The sequence below is a fragment of the Uranotaenia lowii genome, chromosome 2 (assembly GCF_029784155.1).
Source record: "Uranotaenia lowii strain MFRU-FL chromosome 2, ASM2978415v1, whole genome shotgun sequence".
In the NCBI taxonomy this organism is placed as follows: Eukaryota; Metazoa; Arthropoda; class Insecta; order Diptera; family Culicidae; genus Uranotaenia; species Uranotaenia lowii.
The window spans coordinates 142,456,511-142,480,575 of NC_073692.1; the positions used below are offsets into that span (position 1 = coordinate 142,456,511).

At 35.0% G+C, this 24,065-nt stretch overlaps 1 protein-coding gene across 1 annotated transcript in view; it reads right to left on the reverse strand.

Annotated features, from left to right (window-relative positions):
• The window catches only part of LOC129750034 (protein amalgam-like), a 134,918-nt gene that overhangs the window by 96,929 nt on the left and 13,924 nt on the right, over nt 1-24,065 (reverse strand). The window contains exons 2-3 of the mRNA XM_055745220.1: nt 18,507-18,625; nt 31-216 (exon numbers count right to left, since the gene is read on the reverse strand). Coding sequence (XP_055601195.1) covers nt 31-216; nt 18,507-18,625 — 305 coding nt within the window. The remainder of the gene's footprint in view (nt 1-30; nt 217-18,506; nt 18,626-24,065) is intronic.

Genomic DNA, 24,065 nt, shown 5'->3' on the forward strand with positions numbered 1-24,065 from the left:
TCAAAAGTGGAAACTTTTCACCGAACTCACCTGATGCGCCATGGGATCCGTATTCACCTGGCACATGTAGCTGCCGGAATCGTTGAGCTGCACGTGGGATATGTGAAGTTTCCAGGTGTTATGACCGTTGTGTGTAACCGAAAGGCGCGGGTTGACCGCCACCATGTGGGTGTGGATTGCCAGGATAGCCTTCGAGTCCGATTTTATCCATGCCACCTGGGGAAAAGGGAATTAAAAATTTAAGCCATTTAATGGATGATCCGCGCTTCTGCTTTGCAATTTGCTGATGAAATTCATACGGAATTTCTCAATGGTAAGACAACCGTATGATTTTTATCAAACAAGATATTCATGAAAAAATATTGAAGAAGGAAAAAACTGGAATCGTGTTTGGCATTTAATTTTGAAGCAACTATGAGGTGACCATATATTTTAAGTGTGAAAGAAGTGTATTCGGATGAAATTCCACACATTGTTTTGTGAATAACTTTCGAAAGCGAGAATGGAAATTGATGAAATTTTAAGTGAAACTAAGGATGTTATGTTAACTTGTGGAATTTTTTGTGACGATCCCTTAAGTGGTTTTTGAGATAGCGCCAAATAAAGAAGCTCATTGACCAAATTTTGTGGGCAGGATCTTGAAAAATACAATTCAGGACCCCAAAACCCCCAAAACAGTTCAAAATGAACTTTTTGATCAAAGTTCTTATGGTCAATCGTTTAAGGAGTCTTTTAGAATCTAATAGTGAACTAAAATTTTAATGAAAGTGAAGATCATGGATTCCATAATTCCTGACTAATAAACATGACATAATTTCTACACGGTTAAAAAGCTTCACACTGGTATAAAACAAAATACGGTGGTCAAACCGTTCGCAAATAATTGGACCTTTCGCGGGAGGATATTTTGAAAAGAAAAATCGTTATGAACAAGCAAAACAAACTCATCAGCGGGCACCTTGCAGATTTCCAACCAGAAACTTTTCGTAAAGATTTATTCAAAAATATTCCACAAATCCTTATTAATTAAAAAGCACAAACCAAGATCTATACACTGATCTCGACAAAAATTTTTGGGATTGGTTGTGAATGTCCGGTGGAATGATACCATGAATTGAAGTCGAATTTCGTTGGCTGAAGCCATTTTTAAATCCAAGATGACGACTTCCTCTTAACTTTAAAATGTTATAAATGACCTAAAATCCCAAGAAACCTCTCAATGTTAATGCTGGGAGAAACTCCTGAACTATGTCAATTTCTCTTTCTGACGCCATATTGCAATCCAAGATGGCGGTTTACGCTTAAGTTCAAAATGCTGCTAATTACTGAAAATCGCAAGAAATCCTCAAAATATGGTTTTTGGGTAAAAGGGCTAAAAGTGTAGAAGTCGAATTTTGCTTTCTGACGCTATCTTGAAATAGAAGATAACGGCTTCCACTGAAATTTTAAATGCAGTAAACGACTAGAAATCACCTGGAATAGCCCACAATCTGGGTATTGTGTAAAAGGGCTTAACAAGTAGAAGTCCAATTTCGCTATCTGACTTCACACAATATTTATGGAGACTTCCGACCATTTTACCTTTTTTGACAAAGCATAACCTGTTTTGAAAGGATTTTGAGTGATGGCTTTGAGAAAACGGGCTCTCAAAATGATATAAATTAACACAGCTAAACTGCCGTTCTAAGCAAGAATGCCATGTGACTTTTGGGTCATTTTCACTTTTTTGCTGGAAACGGTCTCTTTTAGTGTTAACTTTCGAATAAAAACACAAACAAGTATACTTTGTTCTGAACTTATACGAAATTTTCATCAAGGTGGTTGTCTCTATGTTGATAGTTCTACGCAAGAATGCACACTAGAGAAAATTCTATGAAAAATGCAAATTTGTTCAAAAAATTATCTTAAGATGAGTTCAAACTGTTGAATTTAATGTTATTCACAGAAAAGATCAAAGGGCAGAGGAGGAGCGGGAAGCCTTGAGTGTTTTATTCAGAGAAATTTTCACTAAATACTTTTCGGTAGGTACTAATTACATGATCCATACTCAACTATACATTTTTATAAACAAAGAGGAACGTATTTCTCAAACTACGGTTTAGGATGAGTTTTTGGGAAAAAAATAAACTACGCAAGCTTTTAAAATAATAGAAAAATTGTAGCCGTGTGACAGTTTTTCGTAGAACTAGCATCGGCATGCGTTCTCATTCTACGCAAAAGTGACACACGGAGCATTTTTGGCTCTAATTTGCTGTTTTTTTGTAGGAAATGTAATTTTTTTTTGGATGAAAACATTGTAAAATGATTAACTTGAACTGTTTACTACGAAAAAACTGTCGGTCAATTTTTAGTTTGAGAGAAAAATTAGAAATATAGCAGATATTTCAATCGCGTTTTTCTCGTTTGCACGTTTTTCCACATGGGACAATCTTGCTTAGAACGGCAGTAAACTCTCTTAAAAAATTTAAACAATTTTAATGCATTCGCATTCATATTTCAAAAGCATCGCAAATCAGTCCAAATTATTAATCGCTGAATTCGAAGGGTTTGAATAATAGCACTCACTGTTAAAAACCGTTTTTTTTTGTGATTCGAGAAGAATAAATGTATAAAACAATTTATTTGTTCTTGATTGGATGAAAATATATTTGTAATTTTAAGTATGCTCTTTCAGTTAAAGAAAAAACGTTTGATAATTTTTTTTCCATCTTCCAATATTGAGTTTTGGGTTTATCACCACGATTGTTTGTTCTTCAAAATTATCGACGTTTTTCGGTGAGTTTTAATCATAATAAAACGGATTTAAGTTGTCCATACGTTTTGAGCTACTTTGGCATTTGCTCCTCCTCAGTGGACACTAAAATTATATTTTACGTTTTAAAATTAAAGTTGACATCCAAATTTTTAATTTTCACGTTCAATTGACTGGCCATCATCTAAACCAGAGATGAGCAAAGCGCGGCCCGCGAAGTTTTTCCAAATTTCTTTTATTTTTTTCCGACTTTTTTCCTCAATAGATTTTAAATTATAATAAAATACTAGCCCATACTAAACCTAAAAAAAATTATATGCCAGTAAATTGATCAAATATGCATTTGACGCACAATTATTCCAATATTTAACTTTTTTCAAGCGTTTTGAGCATTTATTGTGTTCTTTTTTTTCTGTAATATTCTAATTTCAAAAAATATTATTGATTTGCTTTTATTCCTTTTTTCAACTAATTCTTTAAAATTCACAATAAATGCATAGAAAAACAGACAAAAAATTGGAAGGGTATAAATGATCACATGTGTTTCTAAATCCGTTGTTCAAATACTGGCAAAAAAAACCATTAACAAAATTACTATTTCCGTTCTTGAATATAAAGGTTTCTCGACAAGATCGACATTAGATTCTCATCAACATGACTCGACATTAGTTTTCGACAAAAATAATTTCTGTGAGTTGTCTGAAAAAGTCTGGGACGACTATTTTTTAAAAATTTCATATAGAAATCATGCCAAATATCGCTAAATCATCAATGTTAGTAAGCTTTAGAAATCTTATACCAGTGTGATATTTTAATTAAATTTAGAAAAAAATTGATGTTGGCAAAATATGTTTAAAAATCTGTAAAATAATGATTTTTCTTAATCTGCAAAGTTATGATTTTTTCTGGAATTAAAACTACAAATGCAATTAACTTATACGAAACTTCAAATTAAAAAAAAATATTTTCATCGTATGTTAGAAAAGATTTTTTTTAAATAAAATAAAACGAAAACAAATGGTGGCTATTAAGAGAAGGAAAACTATGGAAAAGCTTTCGATTAAACCCTTCCGAAGGCGAAAAGACACTTATCGTTATTTAGTCAGCTGTTCTGTTATTGATGGTGGTTTTACTATGGGAAAATTGCGGAGAAGTTTAACTGCGATTCAAGAAACCAAGATAGAGAACTGGAACTTTCAAAAAATTGCTCAAAAATCAGTGAATTTGCGAATTTCTTTGTTAGTTTGACAATTTTTCACAACGTCTTATCTCAAACGGAGTTTCAAGTAAAAAAACAGGGTTTTCATTGTTTAAAGTGATAAAATTAGATCTTTTAAAAAGCGTTAAAAATAAATTAAAAACCCGATTTAATACACTTATCAGTGGATTGGAGGCTTTCTTACAGAGTGTCAATTATCTTTGGAAATAAATGACACAATAATGGATTCCTTATTTCTGAATTATTTATTATTAATCTATAAAAAAGATTATGATTAAAGAAAATCGATAGCAAAAATTACTAAACTCAATATAAAAACCCGATTTAATACACTTGACAGTGGATTGTAGCCTTTCTTACAGCCTGTAAATTATATTTGGGTACATTGTCACACGCAGTAAATCCAAAAAGAATTTAGGAAATAAAAATTTGAAGTTTTTAATAGGATAAAAGTATTTTTATATAATCATAATTTTCATATCAAAAACATTATTTGCAACTAATTGGAGATTTTTGAATGACTACATTCTGGAATATCTTGTATAATTTCGTTTCGATGATATTATAATCTAACTCAATTTACTCTTTTTGGAGTTATAGCATATGGTAACTTCAAAATGGAAGGGGTATAAAAATTAAGAATACAATTTGAAAAATGATGCATGACCATGTATTTTAAATAATCCAACCTCTCAAGTAATGGAAACAAATACATAGATAAAGTTATTGGAGAAAATTTCAATTGCTAGAGTAAAATACGATACCGAAACGTGGAAATTCGGAGTATGAATTTTGAAAATCAAAAATTTTCAAAATTTTGAAATCGCAATATTCTTAATTATGTAAGTTTGCCAATTTTTTCAATTGCCAATTTTTTCAATTTTGTCAAATTTGTCACTTTTGCCAAATTTGTCAATTTTGCCAGTTTTGTCAATTTTGTCAGTTTTGTCAATTTTGCCAATTTTGTCAATTTAGTGAATTTTGTCGATTTTCTGATTGTCAATTTGGCAAATTTTAACAATTTTTTCAATTTTCTAAGATTTTGTCAATTTGTCAATCTCTTCAATTTTGGCAATTTTGTCAATTTGGTCAATTTTGCCAGTTTAATCAATCTTGTCAATTTATGAATTTTGTGGATATAGTGACTTTCGTCGATTTTGTCTTAGTCAATTTTGTCAATTCTGTCAGTACTATCAATTTTGTCAATTTTGTCAATTTTATCAATTTTGTCAGTTTTGTCAGTTTTGTCAATTTTGTCAATTTAGTGAATTTTGTCGATTTTGTCATCGTCAATTTGGTCAATTTTGCCCTATTTCTCGATTTTGTCAATTTTATAAATTTTGTCAATTTTCATGATTTTGTCAACTTTGTCAATTTTGTCATTTTTGTCAAATCAGTGAATTATGTCAAGTCAGTCAAGTTTGTCAATTTCGTCAATTTGGTCTATTTTGTCATTTTTTTTTCAATTTTGTCAATTTTGTCAATTTTGTCATTTTTCTTTTTGGTCAACCTGGCCAAAATGATTAATTCGGATAGTTTTTTCTGTTTCTTCATTCAACTTTGTCGAATATTATTGTTGGCTTTTTAGCTTTATATGCATAATCAAAAAAAAAAAAATACCAAATGCTTCAAACTCTACTATGGAGGGCTTGGTGGCGCTACTGTTTGGTTGTTATTTTCCACTGGTTCCAGCAAGTGAAAGTTCGGATTGACTTCCAAGCCGTCCTCGTTTTTTCTAGACACCAACCACAACAACAACAACGCAACATTTGCACAGGTTTTTCGATGCGAACGAAAAGTTTTCATCGCGCAACGTTAGATCTGGAGAGAGGAAGAGAAAAGGAAACAAAAAAAACCAAGCCCGAGAGCTTAAAGCTCGAGAGGATTCAGTAGCATTTGTCCTATAGGATTCAATTTGCTTCCACGGGCGAAATTCTCTCCTGTCGTTCGTACTTAGAAAAAGCTCCCTGAGCACGAACGGCACGTGAGAAGATGATATGGTGTGCATACATCGTCCGCGTTCCCTCCCGTGTCGTTTTCCCCTTCTCAGAGCAATCTGTGCTTGAGAATCTATCGTTGGGCGAGACGGGACTTACCATCACTATAGAAATATGCGATGTGAGGGTCTAGTCCTTCGGCTTGAGTCATTAGAATATGGGATTGTTCCTCGTGGTGCAATCTCTTATCATGAACTTTAGGTTTAGGTAACAGTTCTGAAATTAATTTTTGGTTCCTGTTCGCCTTAGGGTGAACTGGTATATACAAATCTAAATTGTAAACAAATCATTTTGTTTAACCGACATTTATTTGTCAATACATTCATAATAAACGTTCGATTGGAAGCGCCCTCTGCTTTCCTTATGGGAAATTACACGGAGTGAAAGCGTACCCAGCGTTATCGCTCCATGATTACGATCATCTTCATGAGTGATTGTTGGAAAATGCTGGCAAGCCAAATGGATACGTTTTTTGGAGTGATGATTTGATGATAATTACTATGAAAATTTATTTTTCAAACTATTTTGTTTTTTTTTCTTTCTTTTATAGGTTGAAGAAGAAAAAAAATCAAATTTTTCAAGATAAAAATCATTTTTATTGTACTGCTCAGTTTCACAAAAACGTCGAGAACAAAGTTTACAAAAATTCACACAAATACACACAAATACACAGACATCATCAGAACTCATCGAGCTGATCCGATAGGTACCTATAAAGGTATATCTAAGACCCATAATTAATGATCTCCCAAATCGACCGATAACTATACCTTTCTGTAAGAAAGGCAAAAAAGGTGCCCAGTACGTTTTTTGGAGGATAAACGAACTTATATTCAACGAGTTCATTTATAATCCAAATAATTCAAACTGTTAAAGTTTGAGAGCCACATATCTCGACGCTCACTAGTGGTCAAGGGGTTAACCTCCTAAACTCTCATGCTAGATGGCGTGGGATCGATTCTCTGCTGTTTTTTGAAATTTTTGTCAAATTTTTGATCGCCTTTGTAATTAATTTAGCGATTGCTGGCTACTGCTGCTGAGCAAATGGCTACCTTTTTTGGAGCCAACGTAAGCATGATATGTTCTATGGAATAGAAAAATTTTAAACAATTTTGTTTTTTTTTGGTTTTGAGATAGGTCCTACAAGAAAAAAAATCCAATTTTTTGATACTAAATTCATCAAAATCGTGAAACCTAGAATAGGAGTTAATGTGTTAAGAACGTTTTTATGGAACATACAAATTCCCGGACATCATCGTAACTCGTCGAGCTGAATCGATTGGTACCTATAAAGTGGGGTCTTGGACCCTTAATTAATGATATCCCCAACTGACCGTTCCCTATGCCTTTCTGTAAGAAAGCCAAAAAGGAATTTTAGTCATAAAAATTTGTTAAAGATTCCAAATGTTCCGCTTGCAAGAGAGTGATTTCCAAAATAAAAATATTTATTTCTTACTGTAATTTATCACTGTGGTATAGTTTCAGATGACTTTTCATAAAAACAAACTAAGACTTAGTTATTTACCTGATCAATTTCGACTGGTACTGTCGGTTTTGTGTTTAAAAATTGTGTTGAACTTCCAATATCTAAAATTTTCTCCAAACTTTTCAGATAAATAATGTATAAATGTCTTTCCTTTTCAAGTTTTTGTTTGTTGATAGTTATTACAAAAGAATGACGTTTAATTTGAATATTTTTCCAAAATTACCAGGTTTTTTTAATTTCAAAAAAGTTATATTTTGAGTGCGGCCCGCTGAAAAGCTTTCAAATTCACATTGGCCGCGTGGTTTCAATAGGTTGCTCACCCCTGGTCTAAACTATTTTGATTTTGGATAGTTTGTTTTGTTTTGCGTTTACATTTGTTTGTCAGTGTCTGTGTAAATTTTGCGATTATAGGCGATGCAGTATGATGGATTTTACAGTTCCGGAAACGTTTCCGAGCTTCTCAACAGGCCACAAGTTTAACAAAAACAGAAAACAAAAAAAAAACTGATAGAATATTGGTCTACAGTTCGCTAGTTTTTACAAAAAAAAAACTTAAAAAGCAACTACTAACACTGACTACGGTTAATTTTCTTAGAACGATAAAAAGACGAATCCTTATTATATAGCTTTGATGCCAAGCTTTTAATGACAGAAAATGATCTATTCCAAAACAGTCTGAGGTTATGAGATAACAACACCTACTTTTTATTTAAAGATTATTGACCATCCTCATAGTCAAAAGGAAACGAAACAAAAAGTTGCATGAGTGCCTTTTGCCAAGCAACAAATCGAAATGTTCTCATTAATTGCGACAAACAGGGCCGTAGGAAGAACTGACTCATGAGGGGGGGGGGGGGGGCGGGGGTCTGGTGACCAATTTTCTTCTATGACATTTTTGCTCAAACAATGTATGAATTAAAAAAAAAAATATTTTAAAATACTTTTGGATTATTCATTTTTAAGTTTTTTTAAATTAATAGTTATTCGTGTTGAATAGAAACTAAAGCAGATGCTTAATAGAAGTAAATTTATAGATATTGAAATTGAGCCAAGAGCATATTTTATGAAACGCTTCAAATGTGCGTTTCATCATCTATAAATTTTCTTCTATAAGCATCTGCTAAACCTATCCGTCATTTAATTTCAATCTTTATTTCTTCTATCAAGAATTTTCGTTGTAACGTTCACTGCAGTGTCACTAAACTAGCATATAATAATTAATCAACGGTGACTATTCGTTAAAAAAGAAAAATAACAATTCTTTAGTAACAAAATAGGAAATTTACTTTCATCAAACCTTGAAATTTGCTTCAAAATTGCCAGAAGCTCTCCGGCACGTATCCGAGCCGGACAAATCAGGGCAATTTTATTTAAAAGCTTGCAACAATCGGGCATTCTATTTTCAAATTTTCAAACCAAAATCCGGGTACTACCCAGAGAAATTTTTCAAAAACCCAGGAAAGGTTAAAAAAAATAAGAAAAACAACAATTGAATCATAATTTTTGCATCGAAAAACATATTCAGATTTGGAATTGCATTTCAGAATAGGGGAAAGGTTTCCTAAATGGGCCTATCGGGTTAAATGACCCTACGGCTGTTTGATGAAATGGCTGACTAGACAGCTTATCCGAACAATGCATTTTGAGGGTGATACGCTTAGAACATAAGGCAAGAAAGAATTTTATGAATTTACAAACTCAAAAAAAATTTAAAAAATCATACAAGGTTTTGATACATTTTGATGTAATATTTCGACTTTTAAAATTTATACGTAAAGGAGCTTTAAACAAAAACTAGGATGGTTTTTGTTCCTTATTCAAATAAACTTATGAAATTAAACATATTTCAGCTTTTGTGGAGGTTTAATAATGATTATATAGTGGATTAATAGAGTTTTTTGTATGCCCCCATCATGTTTGTAAAATGCCTCAATCCTAAAATAACAGGTTAAATAGGAAAAATAAATGATTTTTATCATTGAACCTTCAAATCTAAGCTCTGAATAACATTTTAAGAGAGAATTGAAGATCTAAAAACAGATTTGATAAAGTTTTTCTCATGAATGAACTGCCTCCATAGTATGGCAACCCTAACTTTTGTTTTATTCCATAAAATTATAACACACATAGATTTTTATAAAACTTCAGCTTTGTCGTACGTAAATTATTACTTTCTAGCAGTTTCAATGAAATTATACGAAAATATTGCCCAAAAAAAATAAATTTTGTGCAAAACATAAAAAGGCGCATTTAGCCCGCACGGTTTGAGGTTCGGCATTTTAGACAACACTTATTACAATAAAATCGTTATCTTGGAAACAGAAAAAAAATTTAACATGAAAATTACTCCATTGTATAGAAAACAGATGCCTGCACACGTGTATATAGTTTTTGTACACATATTCGATGTGATATTTGATTAAATCAGTGTTCTGCTTAATAGGCGCATATAGCCCGCTCCTCCCCTACCAAAAAGTTTATGTTTATTTCTATAAATCCAGCTTGAAAAATTACATTTCTGGGCGACAAATTTATAATGATGCAGTTTGAATTTTTTGTTTGATTTTCCAAAAAAATGTGAGTAAAGCCGAACATAATCAGAAAATTTTCCAACAAAATGTATTATGTTCTCAATTATGAATCTATAATAATAATTCGGTTATTTTTGGTTTCATTAATTTTTCTTTATTCGAATTATTGTATTTCTAATCCGACTTGCGAATCTAAATAAAAATAAAGATTTCGAATGATGAATCTATATCGCCATTTTGAAGTTTTGCTATGTTTGAATTTTGCATATGATTTTTATCATTTTCTGAAAAACATTAACTTAATGTATAAAATGCGTATGAGTTTTAAAAATCATGAGTAAATTTTTTGTAAAATTGATTTTTGAAGAAATGAATTTTGTAAAACCCAATTTAAACGACGATTTCGAACACAGCTTTTCATTTCAGTTTTTAATTATGATTCAAACCGAACATCAAGAATCCTCAATAAGTGAGAAAATTTTGAAGAACTGTAGATGAATTCTGAACCTGAGATTAGTTTTCAAGTTTTTGACATCATTTCCAAGTCAAGATTATTATTATCGAATAACCTTACTCCATCATCAAAATTTGATTAAGAAAAACAAATTTTGAACTAAGAGTAGAATATCTTGCTTGCTTTTGATGGACCCTCATGGAGGGGGGGGGGGGCGTTTAACCCCCCAAACCCCCCCCCCCCGTTTCTACGGCCATGAGTGTTGCTATTTGTGCTTGGTTAGTCGCTCTAAAACAGAAAACTTGTTTGGTTGTGCGAATCAAGATGTGGGTGAATTTGAGCGTTTTTGAAAAGAGATTAGTGTTATCTGTTTTTTTTAAATATGTTTTTTTTAAGTGTGCCATGCGCAATCACTATTGGGCAGCCTTGAGTATTATCTCAATGGATAAATTTAGATGATCGAGTTGAAATTTTTCTAGCTTGGCTTAAATTTGTAAAAGTAACTCAGATTTCTTTTTTCTACGTTTTCATCTCGCCGCACGTGTCAATGAACATATTAAATTAATTTTTTCTACATATGAAAAAAAAGGGATTATCTGACCATAACGAAAATTACGAGAAACACACTTTAAAAGTCTAAGTTGGCAAATTTTAAAATACTTATCAAAAAAGTTAACTTTTAAGCTTATCAAAGGTGTGAAGAATAAAATATTGAAATCAGAAATTTTCAGAGGATTAAATGCAGTTTTCTTTGAGTTCTTTTTTCAAAAGCTACTAAAGAAATAACGACTGTTAAATTGCCATTAAACATAATAATTAACTTGAATTGGATGAACACTATCAAATTAATATTTTACATGGCTTTAGTTTAAGAAAAGAATCTTAAAATTGCTTTAAAGAAGAATAAAAAGAAATCGATCCTTTGCGTTTAGTTAACTTTGATATTACATGTTATAATTAACATTGGTTGATACAACGCGTTTCCACTTCTGAAGACATTATAGTTAGACATTAAAAATTCATTTTTCCACTTTAATATTAAGTTTCGCCAAATTCACGATGATTTTTTTTTTACCGTGATAAAATCGACAAACTACTGTATTGTGATTTTCTCAGAAGCATTCAGAAGTATTCGATTGACTAGTAGGTTTAATATTCCAAAAACATTCCATCACACTAAGAGCATTTAAAGCAGGCATGTCAAACTGAGGGTTCGCGGGCCGCAGGTCAATGAGGCCCGCGTAGCCCCGTCTTAAATTGCCACAACAAAAACACCACTGATTTTTATGTAAAATACTAGCTGATCCCGTACGAACTTCGTTTCGCTTTAAATCATTGGTACGTCAAAATGAGTTTAGAAAATGAATTCGAAACATTCTTTCGACAATTTTGGGGAAAAATTCAACAGTGTTTAAAGTCGCTACTATTACTTTTAATTGAAATTCAAATTAAACAGTTGATTAGCTTTCTATTAAAATTTATATGAGAGTGTTTTCTTCTCGATCGATTGCAAAATCTAAACATTATGGCAGAAACATGTACTATTTGTTTATGTGCACGACTCTTTTGCTTGACCTTCACACTTAAATTGGTATCAATTAACTGCTTCCAACAAAATTATTGCACAAAACACTGAACTTTCAATGAAACCCTCTTTTTCTGTCCCATGGCCCGAAATTCGATAATTGAAACCAATTTTACGTTCCTCAAAACTCCCTTGTGCCATTTTTCTTTTAAAATTATATGTAAAATAACGTCAGGAACTTGAAAACAGTGAACAGTGAATATAGACGCCCCTTTTGCCGAGTCAATTGCTCATAGTTTATAACCCTCATCTGAACATTTTCATCTCAATCCTATGCATTATCACGACAATATCGCGAAAACAGTGAGCAACTAACATGGACGGCCTTTTTTTGACCACGATTCAAAACTTGACACCTGAAATCAATTATCTTTTCTGTTAAACTCCCATGTGTCAGTTTTCATTACATTTCTCTGCTCAATCAAGAGAATATCGTTAAAACAGTGAACAGATAATAACCCCTTTTGCCGACCCCTGAGTCAAGATTTGAAACCTGAAAGCAAAAGAGCGTCTCTCAAAACTCCTATGCGGAAATTTTCATCTCAATCCAATGTAGAATAACGTCAAAATCGCAAAAACATTAAAGTTGGGTATGGACGACTCCTTCAGCCGACTTCTGATCCGCAATTCGAAACTTGTATCGATTGCTCGTCCCTCAAAACACTCATGTGCAAATTATCATCACAATCCGATGTATAATAACGCCAATATCGCAAAAACATTAATCAGTGGATATGGACGACCCCTTTTGCCGACATCAAACCCTAAATTTGATAACTGAAATCGATTGCTAGTCTCTCAAAACACTCATGTGCAAATTTTCATCACAATCGGACGGAAAATAACGTCAATAACGTGAAAACAATATTTGTCTTGTATGGACGACCCCCTTCAGAAGGGGTCGTCCATAAATCTAAACACATTTTTCATCATTCCTGGTCCTAATGAGCATCCATGCCAAATTTCAGATCTCTTGCTCTTAAGACGGCTGAGTCTATAGAGGACAAACAAACAAACAAACAAACAAACAAACATACAGATCAAAATCACTTCCATCTGTACCGTTGAGCCGTCAACACGTACGCCGGAGCATCGTATCGTTGCTGTGTACCTGCAGGAACATTTTTCATTATTTATTTTTTCCTTACCTGTTTTTCAAACAGCACTTTTCAGTGCTAAAATTAAATTATTTTCATTTTCTTTTATTCATATTTTCTCTTTTCTTTCCAGCATGGGGAAGTCATCGGCTGGCTCAAGGGCCGGGAGAAAACGGATTGCCGAACCTAATTCAGGTCCATCGCCCAAAAAAGTTGAAATTTCCAATTCATTCGATGTCCTTCATAACATCGGTGATGAGGAAATATTCATATTTAATTCTGATAAGAGTACTAAGAAACCTTCTTCTTCTTATACTCTTAAAAACTAAAAGATTCCACCAATAACGGTCACGATTCCTGACTTCAATGCCTTTCGAAAAGAAATCGTCACTTCCGTCAAGGATGTGAAGATTTCTTTTCAGATCGGTCGAAGGGGAACTGCTCGTATATTGGCGGAATCTTTTAATGATTTTCAAAAGGTTTTAAATTATTTGAATAATAAAAAACATCAATTTTTTACGTACGACACTAGAAGTGATCGTCCATTTAAAGTTGTACTTCGTGGTCTCACTGGCGATCAGACACCGGATGAGATCACAGCTGAATTAAATTCTTTGTTAGGTTTTTCTCCAATTCAAGTAATTCAAATGAGGAAAAGAACCAACACGAATAATATCAGTAGTGTTGGTTTTGCTCCTGAACTTTATTTGATCCATTTTAAAAAGGATCAGGTTAATAATTTGCAAATTCTTGAAAAGGCTCGTCTTATGTTTCATTGTCGAGTCAAATTCGAACCTTTTCGTAAATCTTCTACCAATTTTCTTCAAAATATTACGCAATGTCGTCGTTGTCAAGCTTTTTGTCATGGCACTAAAAATTGTAGAATGAATGCCAGATGCATGTTTTGCGGCTCATTCGATCATGAAAAATCTAAATGCCTTTTCGGTGGTGATAAGCCAAAAACAGAATTTTTTAAGTGTGCGAATTGCGCAGGTAATCATTCCTCGAATTCTCTAGACTGTCCCGTTAGGGCAAAAATTGTTGCTTCTAGGAAAAATCCCAAAGTTTCCAGAAAAGTTTCTTCTCCTCCTTCCTCTTTTTCGTCTTCACACGTCAGACCGGCAAACAACCTGCCTGTTCGCGGTCAGCCTCGGCCTACATTGGAATCACGGCTGGGTAATACCCGAAGTGATTTTAATGTTACCTGGGCTGATTCTGCGCCACAGCCTCGTTGTTTATCGTTCTCAGAGGTGGTTGAAAATGGGTTGCCTTCTTCAGGTTTAACTAATAAAAATGGGAAAAAACCAAGTCTCAACGTTCATGCGAAGGCTTGGGAAAATCCCCGAAATTCAAATACTTTCTCTTCTCCTTCCTTTTCTGATCCTAACAATTTTGTTGATTTGGGTGAGATTACTGAGGAAAAATTAAAATTTTTGCATCAAAATTTAATGGAAATGATGCAACTTATGTTGAAAGCAAATTCAATGTTTGAAGCTTTCCAAACTTCTTTTAATTATGCTAACAAAATTATTATGACTTTGCGATTCCCTCATGGATCCAAATAGATGTTTAAATATTATGAATTGGAACGCTAGATCTTTGCTGGCTAACCAAGATGAATTCTTTTTATTTTTGAAAACTCAAAACATACATATTGCTGCCATCACTGAAACTTTTTTAAAGCCAGACAATAACTTGAAAAGCAATGCTTTCTTTAAAATTTTACGAAATGATCGACTTGATCGACAAGGTGGGGGTGTAGCTATTGTCATCAATAGTCGTCTCAAATTTAGACTTCTTCCTTCTTTCAATACAAAAGTCTTAGAAACAATTGGAATTGAATTAGAAACTTCTATGGGGAAAATTATAATTGTTGCCGCATATTTGCCTTTCCAATGCAGCGGTGAACAGAAAAATTTTTTGAAGGGAGATTTACAAAAACTCACCAGAAATAAATCTAAATTTTTTATTATTGGTGACTTTAATGCAAAACACCGATCTTGGAATAATATTTCATCAAATTCAAATGGGAATATTTTATTTAACGACTGCTCTGCAGGTTATTATACTGTTGAATATCCTAATGGGCATACTTGTTTTTCTTCAATTAGAAATCCCTCCACAATTGATTTGGTTCTAACGGATTTAGGCGAGCATTGTAGTCAATTAGTTACTCATGCGGACCTCGATTCAGACCACCTTCCAGTAACATTTTCTTTATCCCAAAGTCCCATTGAAAACCCTTTAAAATCAGCTTTTAACTTTCAAAAGGCTAACTGGGAGCAATATATGAATTTTATTGAACGTAATTTAGATGTAAACGTTCCACTGAATTCAATAGAAGATATTGATTTGGCTGTAGAAAATTTGACAACTTCAATAATCAATGCTAAAGCCGCTTCAATACCTAAAGTTAAACATAAATTTAATCAACCTTTGATCGATGATGATCTTCAGTTTTTGATACGACTGAAAAACATTCGTCGACGCCAATATCAACGTACTAGGGATCCTTATTTGAAATTAATTTATTGCGACCTTCAAAAAGAGATCAAACGTCGTTTAAATTTCATTCGTAATGAAAATTTTGCTAAAGCAGTAGAGGACATAAAACCCTACTCAAAGCCATTTTGGAAATTAACTAAAATTCTGAAAAAGCCCCAGAAGCCAATTCCTACTTTGAAAGACGGGGATAAACTTCTTCTAACGAATGCAGAAAAAGCTCAAAAATTAGCCCAACAATTTGAGTCTGCTCATGATTTTAATTTAAACGTTGTAAGTCCAATTGATGCTCAAATTTCCCTTGAATTTGATGATATTCTATCTAAACAAAATGTATTTGAAAGTTCTTATGAGACAAATATTGATGAACTTAAATTGATTTGCAAAAAATTTAAAAATATGAAAGCCCCAGGGGAAGATGGGATTTTCTATATTCTTATTAAAAAGTTGCCTGAAAGCACTTTAAATTTTTTAGTTAAAATCTTCAATAAATGTTTTCACTTGGCTTATTTTCCAAATAAATGGAAAAATGCCAAAGTAACTCCAATTTTAAAACCTGGAAAAAGTGCTTCAGAGCCTTCAAGTTATCGACCAATTAGTTTGCTCCCTTCTTTAAGTAAACTATTTGAGAGAGTTATTTTGAATAGAATGATGATTCACATTAATCAGAATTCTATTTTCCCTGATGAACAATTTGGTTTTCGTCATGGACATTCTACTACACATGAACTTTTGAGTGTAACTAATATGATTAACGCTAGCAAATCTGAAGGTTATTCAACTGGTGTTGCTCTTCTAGATATTGAAAAAGCTTTTGACAGTGTTTGGCACAAAGGTTTAGTAGCTAAATTAGCTCGATTTGATTTTCCTGTATATCTCACCAAAATTATTCAAAATTATTTGACTAGCCGAACCTTACAAGTAAGCTATCAAAATTCATGCTCTGAAAGGACACCCATTAGAGCTGGTGTCCCTCAGGGCAGTATACTTGGCCCAATCTTATACAATATTTTTACTTCTGATCTTCCTGATGTACCAGAAGGAAAAGGTAGAAGATTATTTGCTGATGATACTTTGCTTTCAGCCAAAGGTCGAAATTTACGGGTGGTACGCAGTAGATTGCAACAAAATTTAAATTCCTTTTTGAATTACTTGAAAATGTGGAAAATTTCTCCTAACGCTTCCAAAACTCAACTTATTTTATTTCCCCATAAGCCAAGAGCTCAATTTTTAAAACCTAGTGAAAATCATTCCATAAATTTTAATGGGGTTTCATTAGAATGGTCTGATCACGTGAAGTACCTGGGACTTACACTTGATCGGAATCTTACTTTTAAAAATCACATTGAAGATATTCAATCTAAATGTAATAAATACACTAAATCTCTTTATTCTCTCATCAACAGGAAATCCAGGTTGTGTCTGCGAAATAAGATGTTAATCTACAAACAGGTATTCCGACCAGCGATAATGTATGCAGTTCCGATTTGGTCTAGCTGCTGCGCGACGAGGAAGAAAGCCATCCAGAGGATTCAGAACAAGGTTCTGAAAATGATTTTGCGGCTTCCACCTTGGCACAGCACCGAAGATCTTCATCGGATTGCAGGCATTGAATCGATCGAAGAGATGGCCAACAAAATCATCTCCAACTTCAGAGGCAAATCGATGCAGTCTTCCATCGCAGAGATTCGTTCTCTCTATAATTAGTTTTAATTTAGGATAGTTTTAGTTTTTAGTAGTAAGTTTAAAATATTTTTTGACATTACAGGATGTTCTCCTATATAAAAATACTTGATTGCACTCAGCAAAATTAATTCAAATAAATAAATTATAGTGATTAATAAACTATAGGGCTCTGGACAGTTCATCATTGAACTGAACACCTAATTTAATGTAATAATGTAATATAAATGTAATGATGAATTGGTACAAATAAAGACATATTTAAAAAAAAAAAAACAAACATACAGATAATTGCTTTTTATATATATAGATTACTGCAAAAAAACTGAAGCTGAATGTACCGATTTAACTGATTTTGGGTGCGGCCCTCTACGTCATAGAAAACTTTTAATGCGGCCCGCACACCTAAACGAGTTTGACATGCCTGATTTAAAGTAACCTGCAACAATCGAAAGAGCGCAAAAAAAAACAAATTGAAATTAAACTCTGATGAATTTATTTCGGAAAAGTTAATGCATATTTAATTATCACTCTCGGAAAGAAACGGGCCCCGCTTTTTTGGCGATGTTGCGTGTTGCCTTTCAGCACAATCATCGACCACCCGATTGGCGTTTGTGGCATGGCACAGTTTTCGAACCCGAAAAATTTCCCTCAATCAAACGATGAAAAATCGAAAATGCTTTTAATAAACTTTGCCAAAATCAATTTCGCATCCGGGGCCAATATGAGAGAAAGCGGAAAAACCTTTCGTCACGCAGATGACCGACCTTTCGAAAGGCAGAGCAAGTCGTGATGGCCAAAATGGAACAATAACAACTCTGCAAAATGTCCGGGAAAAACTCATTCCGATCCAGACTTTTGGGTGTAGGAATAAATTGAAGAGTGTTTTAGATGTTCTTTTTTTCCCTTCTTTCGAATGTTTCTTGCGTTTCGTTTCTCACTCGCACTTTTCGGTTGACGGCCCTGAAGTTGAGTGTGAAAAATCTATCTGCCATGACTAGGGAAAAGTGAAATCGGAAAGTTTGCGTCCAATGTTCAAAAACATGCATCAAAATGAGTAGGGACATTTGATTTTTTTTTTTTCAGAAAAATTTAAGTTTTCATCAAAGGCGCGAAGTGTTTATTCATATAAATCTAAGTTTTAAATTTTTTTTTTTAGTTATTCAATGAATGGAAATTGTAATGAAGAAATGAACTTACCCGATATTGTCCCAAATTGTTGACGACACACGTGAAGGAAACGTCTCTTCCCTGCGTCACCGTGAGATTGTCCAGGGGTGCAAGAAACTCAGGCTGTGCATCCGAGTGTGATCCATGTCCTAAATTTTCGGGAAGCCGGAATGGAAAAAAGAAAGAGAAAAAAATGGTACAGAAACCAGCTAACCATTTTCTGCTTGGTGAATAAGAAGCGAAACGAAGTGAGAATGCTTTGCGCCACACCATTTTGCATTGCCATTGCAAATGTGGAACATCCGGACTCATTACCGGCTTGCAGCGAAAAAGTTTCGTAATTCTATTCAAATTCAACAAATAAAATTGAGCGCGGAAAACAATTATCACAATTTATCATCGTTGGGAAAGTTAGGATGGAGAAAAAGTTCGGGGAAATTTCGGGATTGGAGAGTTTGGGTGAAAGTTGAAGCTCACATGGATTGAATTTAACATTACACGAATTTAAAGCATCGCATACAGTAGTTCTTTTTATTAAAAAAAAAAATTGTAAAAGGCAACAAAATTTACTTTTTCCAAGATGCGAAGAATCTTAAATATAACTGTTTCTGACTAATTTGGAGGCTCTAGATTACATTACGCAACAAGTTTTTTTTCTTTCGCCTCTTGTTTTTTAGATTCCGAAGTAAACGTTTGAAAAAGGCAACATCAATTAGGAAAAGATTAATTTTTTTTTGCAAAGTAATAAAAAACTTCAACAATAAAAAATTTTAGTTAAAAAACCACCAAAACCGCATTGAGTTTTGACTTCTGATTAGAAGATCTGTTAAAATTAATTTTTCACCATGCGGTTTAAAAGTAGAATTTTGGAGAAAATTTAAGAGTTATAAATTTAAAAAAAATTATCCTATTTTCGTAGCATAAATTAAAACTTTTCACAATATTCAACGAAGTTGTTGAATGTATAAAAAATTTATATCAGCTTATCAGCTCAGATATGTCTTTCATTGCTACCAGAAATAATTGAAATAGAGCTAATTTATATTTATGATATATTTTCTCAAACAATGTATGAACTGAAAAAACAAAAAAAAATATCTGTAGTACTACATATTTGATTACTCATTTTCATTTTTTTTTTTTTCATAAAATGTTTGAAAATATTAAGTAGTTACTTTTGAAAATACGTCCTTAAATTTTTGTAATGGCAAGTTAAATTTGTATAGTGTAGCATCAGTGATAAAATAGGGAACTTACTTTCATTGTTGGTTGGAATCTTTGGATCTGTTCAAGAATCTGGGAGATTAAGGTATTTAATTTGGCAAGAAATTTTTTTTTAAGAAAATTCTTCGGAAAAAAAAACTTATTTTATGTTTAAATCAAGTAAGATAAATCTACCAAACACTTGGACAAATAAAATGATTTTTTCCGTTGATGAAAATTTTAAATTAAATTTTCAAAAGTAAATGAGATCATAATTTTACGGTGTAAATTATATTCTTGCAATTCGATCCAAATTTCAGATTTTAGATCAGAATTCGGCTTTTGAAAAAATTACAATATTTAAAAAAGTTACCCATTCTGCATTCTCTGCAGATTTTTTTGCGTAAATGTTTATTTATCAGCGAAAACTGCTCATTGAAAATCGATTTAATAAATAAAATTTTGTAATTTATAAAAAAAACAGTTTTTTCGTTAAAAAAAAAACAAATAAAGTCAAATATTTTTTTTCAGCTTTACTATTTAATCAAACTGATTTTAATTCAAAACTTGAAATATCGAATTTTATAAACCCGACAATCAAAATTATAAGTCTACGATCTCTTGCTATTTGATTTCGCTAAGAAAATAATTATCTTGATTTTTTTAAACTTACTTTATATCTGAGCTGAAACTGAATTTTTTTAAATAAATCTGAATCTAAATTTGAACCTTAATTCAAAATTTGAATTTTTAATCTGTTTGCAAATTTCAGTACTATCCCTGAGATGTACAAAAAACGATTTCTGTATCAAAATTAAAGGTCAGAGTATATTTATGAGCCAAGAAGTGAAATTTGTTTCAGGGCCCTCAATCATGAAACTCTAATTTAAATTCTCAAAATTTTTAATCTGACTTAAGAATCCAATTAAAAATAAATTATTCCGAATAATCAATCTGATTATTAGTTGTTTATTATAGATTTAATTGTAAGAATTTCGTTTCAGAGTCAGGATGGTTTCTAATTTTCTTTTTTTTTCATATTCTAAAAACTATTATTACCTACAGGTTGTTATTTTAAAAACTTGTTATAAAAAAAAAGAAAAAGTAAGAAATATTTTGACATAAAGATCAATAGATTCATCAAAATGTATTTTTGGAACAAGTCTTAGTTTACCGCTTTTGAGGATTTTTTTTTAGGCAAAACTTCAAATTTGAGTATCAAAAACCCATAAAAATATTATTTTAAATCTATTCTATTTAGATGTCTTATTCGCTAGAGTTCACAAATAAAAATTTTGTTCAGCTAGCGTTAGGTATTTTACTTCCATGATTTGTTTTGCCAAAAAAAAACGTTTTTAAAATTTCTTGTATTTTATTTTTGAAAAGTAATAGACAGTATTTGAAGAAAAAACTCTTAATGTCAAATACCAAACTTACTCTGACTTTTTTTTTAGTTGGTAACCACAGGTGGTAAATCCCGGTTTTCGGATTGTATTCCAAGGCACGGCGAGCCTCCGCGTCTCCCCAGTTTGCTACTCTGGGTCCATGGGTACAATGGGAAGACTCATGATATACTCCGTGTATACCCCCTACTCCCTAAACTCCACCTGGGCCGCAGACCTGGTTTCCACCTCGAACTGTTTAGCACAATATACTTCAATAGTGGGAGGTCTAAGGCATACTCATTAACGAGACCATTTTCAGCAAAACCTCTCATCCTTACGACTCGACGCCTGAACTCTTCTTTAACGACTTGAGAACCGTCATCTCCTCGCAATGACCCGAGATTCCCACACAAACCTTTCCTCTTCGCGACTTGAGGCCTGATCTCTTTTAACGACTCGTGATCCGACCCCTCCTCGCATCGACTCGTGGTTTACCTCTCCTCTGCACGATTGAAGGTCCGACCTCTCCTCTAACGACTTGAGAACTGACCTCTCCTCGTAACGACTCGAGGTGACCACATATACAGAGCCGTTTCCTCCTCTTACGACCCGAGACCCGACCCCTTATCATAAAGACTCGGGGTTGACCACACAAACCTCTCCGCCTGGAGGTTCGAGGCCTTACCTCTCCTATTACGACTCGAAGCCTGACCTCTTATCTTCATGATTCGAGGTTTGCCACCTTACCCTTCGTGTGCCAGATCGAGAGCAGCTTATCCTAGAATCGCGCCTGTCACGGCACACGCGCGGGACTTAACGCAACGACTCGGATGATTCCCGACGAAGACGTCAACCTACTTCGACTCGAATGGCTCACCCGGCGTCGAGAGCCACTCTACCCGTGGGTATTCCCCGAACGTGGAATAACCCTTTCCCAACGATTTCCACTGCGAAGAAGGTCAAGTCTTATCCTCGTAGCTTCTGTCGTTGAGAACCGCCCTACTCGGATACTCCCCGAAGGATGAGCATCCTACGCACGAACGCGGTGCACCCACGGCATCCGCTACGCGGAAGGTATTGTCTTATTTTTGTAGCTTCAAACCGTGGGGTCGGACGCACTCTACTCGACAGCCCCCCGTCGATGGGGTTAGTCTACCCCGACCGTTGTCCGGTCTTCTTTATCCCCTTTGGCTGTCAACCCTAGGATTTTTGGGCCGCGGATTTTTCTGCCCGTTGTGTGCCAGATCGAGAGCAGCTTGTCCTGGACTCGCGCCTTTCACGGCACACATTCGGGACTTGGAACGCTACGACTCGGATGTTTTCCGACGGTGACGACATCCTACACCGACTCGAGAGGCTCGCCCGGCGTCGAGAGCCTCTCTACCCGTGGGTATCCCCCGACAGTGGTTAACCCTCTTCCCTCGAGATCCGCTACGAGAAAGGTAAAGTCTTATCCCCGCAGTTTCCCTCTTAGGAAGCGACACTACTCGGATACCCCCCGACATTGAGGTATCCTACACACGTTCGCGGCGCACCCCTGACCTCCGCTACGCAGAAGATGTTGCCTGATCTTTGTAACTTCGATCAAGGGATCGGACGCACACTACTCAGATGCTCCCCGTCAATGGAGTTATCCTACACCGTTCGCGGACTGCCGTTGGTTCCAGCTCCTACGCAGGGCAGTCATGATCCGGGTGAACCCATCGCTGACCGCATGCCAAGTGTTGGAATCCGCACACATCCTCTGTACAACGTTATCTGCTGTCGTGTCGGGCCCACAGGCGGCAAAAATGGAAGTACGTACCGCCGAAACCCTCGGACAGACAAACAGCACATGCTCAGGTGTTTCATCTTCTCCACCGCAATCTGGGCAATATGGCGAGGCCACATGTCCAAACCGGTAGTAGTACTTAACGCTTCATGAGCATCCATGACCAGTCAGGAATTGCGTCATAAAGAAGTCCACTTCACCGTGCCTTCGACCGATCCAGCTCCCGATGTGCCGGATCAGACGATGGGTTCACCTTCCTCTCGTTGAGCTGTCCTACAGCTGCTGCCAGGTGGACATCGAGTCCTCATTGGCGAGATCTCGTACATTGGGCGTGGCTTTGTTGTCGTAGCAATAGACATCCTCCACAAGCAAAACCGAGATGGGCATGACACCCGCTACTACACAGGCGGCTTCGAACGACATGGTTTGGTATCCGCTGATAGCACGCAGGTTTATCAGCCGCTGAACGCTGATAAGTCGCTGCAGGTTACAGTTTCTTCCCAGGGCCTGCTTCCAGGCCACTGCTCCGTACCGAAAGATCGATGTGGTCACCCTTGCCAGGATCCTCCTTTTGCTACTTTGGATGGCCGAGGAGTTCGGCATCATCCGTGTGAGTGCGGCCGTGGCCATTGCCGCTCTCTTGCATTCGACATGGCTCGTGAAGCTGAGCCTGTCTTCTATCATCACCCCTAGGTACTTGATTGCGCGTTTGGACACGATATTGCACGGCAATGGTACCTGTTTGGGGTGAGATAAGGTTGGTGATTAGCACCATCTTGGTTTTGTGGTGAACTAGACGCAGGCACTTGGAGTGAATCCAGCTTTCCACTGCCTGGATAGCTACCGTGGCCAGTAGCCCAACCTCCGCTGTTGAGGAGTCTCTCGCCAAGAGGACTAAATCATCCGCAAATCCTACGAGTTCAGCACCCGATGGGAGGCTCGTTTGTAGGAGTTCGTCGTGTGATGTTCCACAGAACTGGGCCGAGTATTGACCCCTGTGGAACACCCACCGAAACCTCTTGTGTTCGCAAACCCTCGCCGGTCATATACTGCAGTTGGCGGTTGTTGAAGTAACTTTTCACAAGTCTATACAGATATGCCGGGATCCTCATTTGGATGAGCGACGACGCAATCGCTGTATAACTGACACTGTTGAAGGCGTTCTTCACATCCAGAGTGACCACCGCGCAAGAGCGGAGCCCTCTCCTCTTAGTTAGCCGGGCTTTGTCC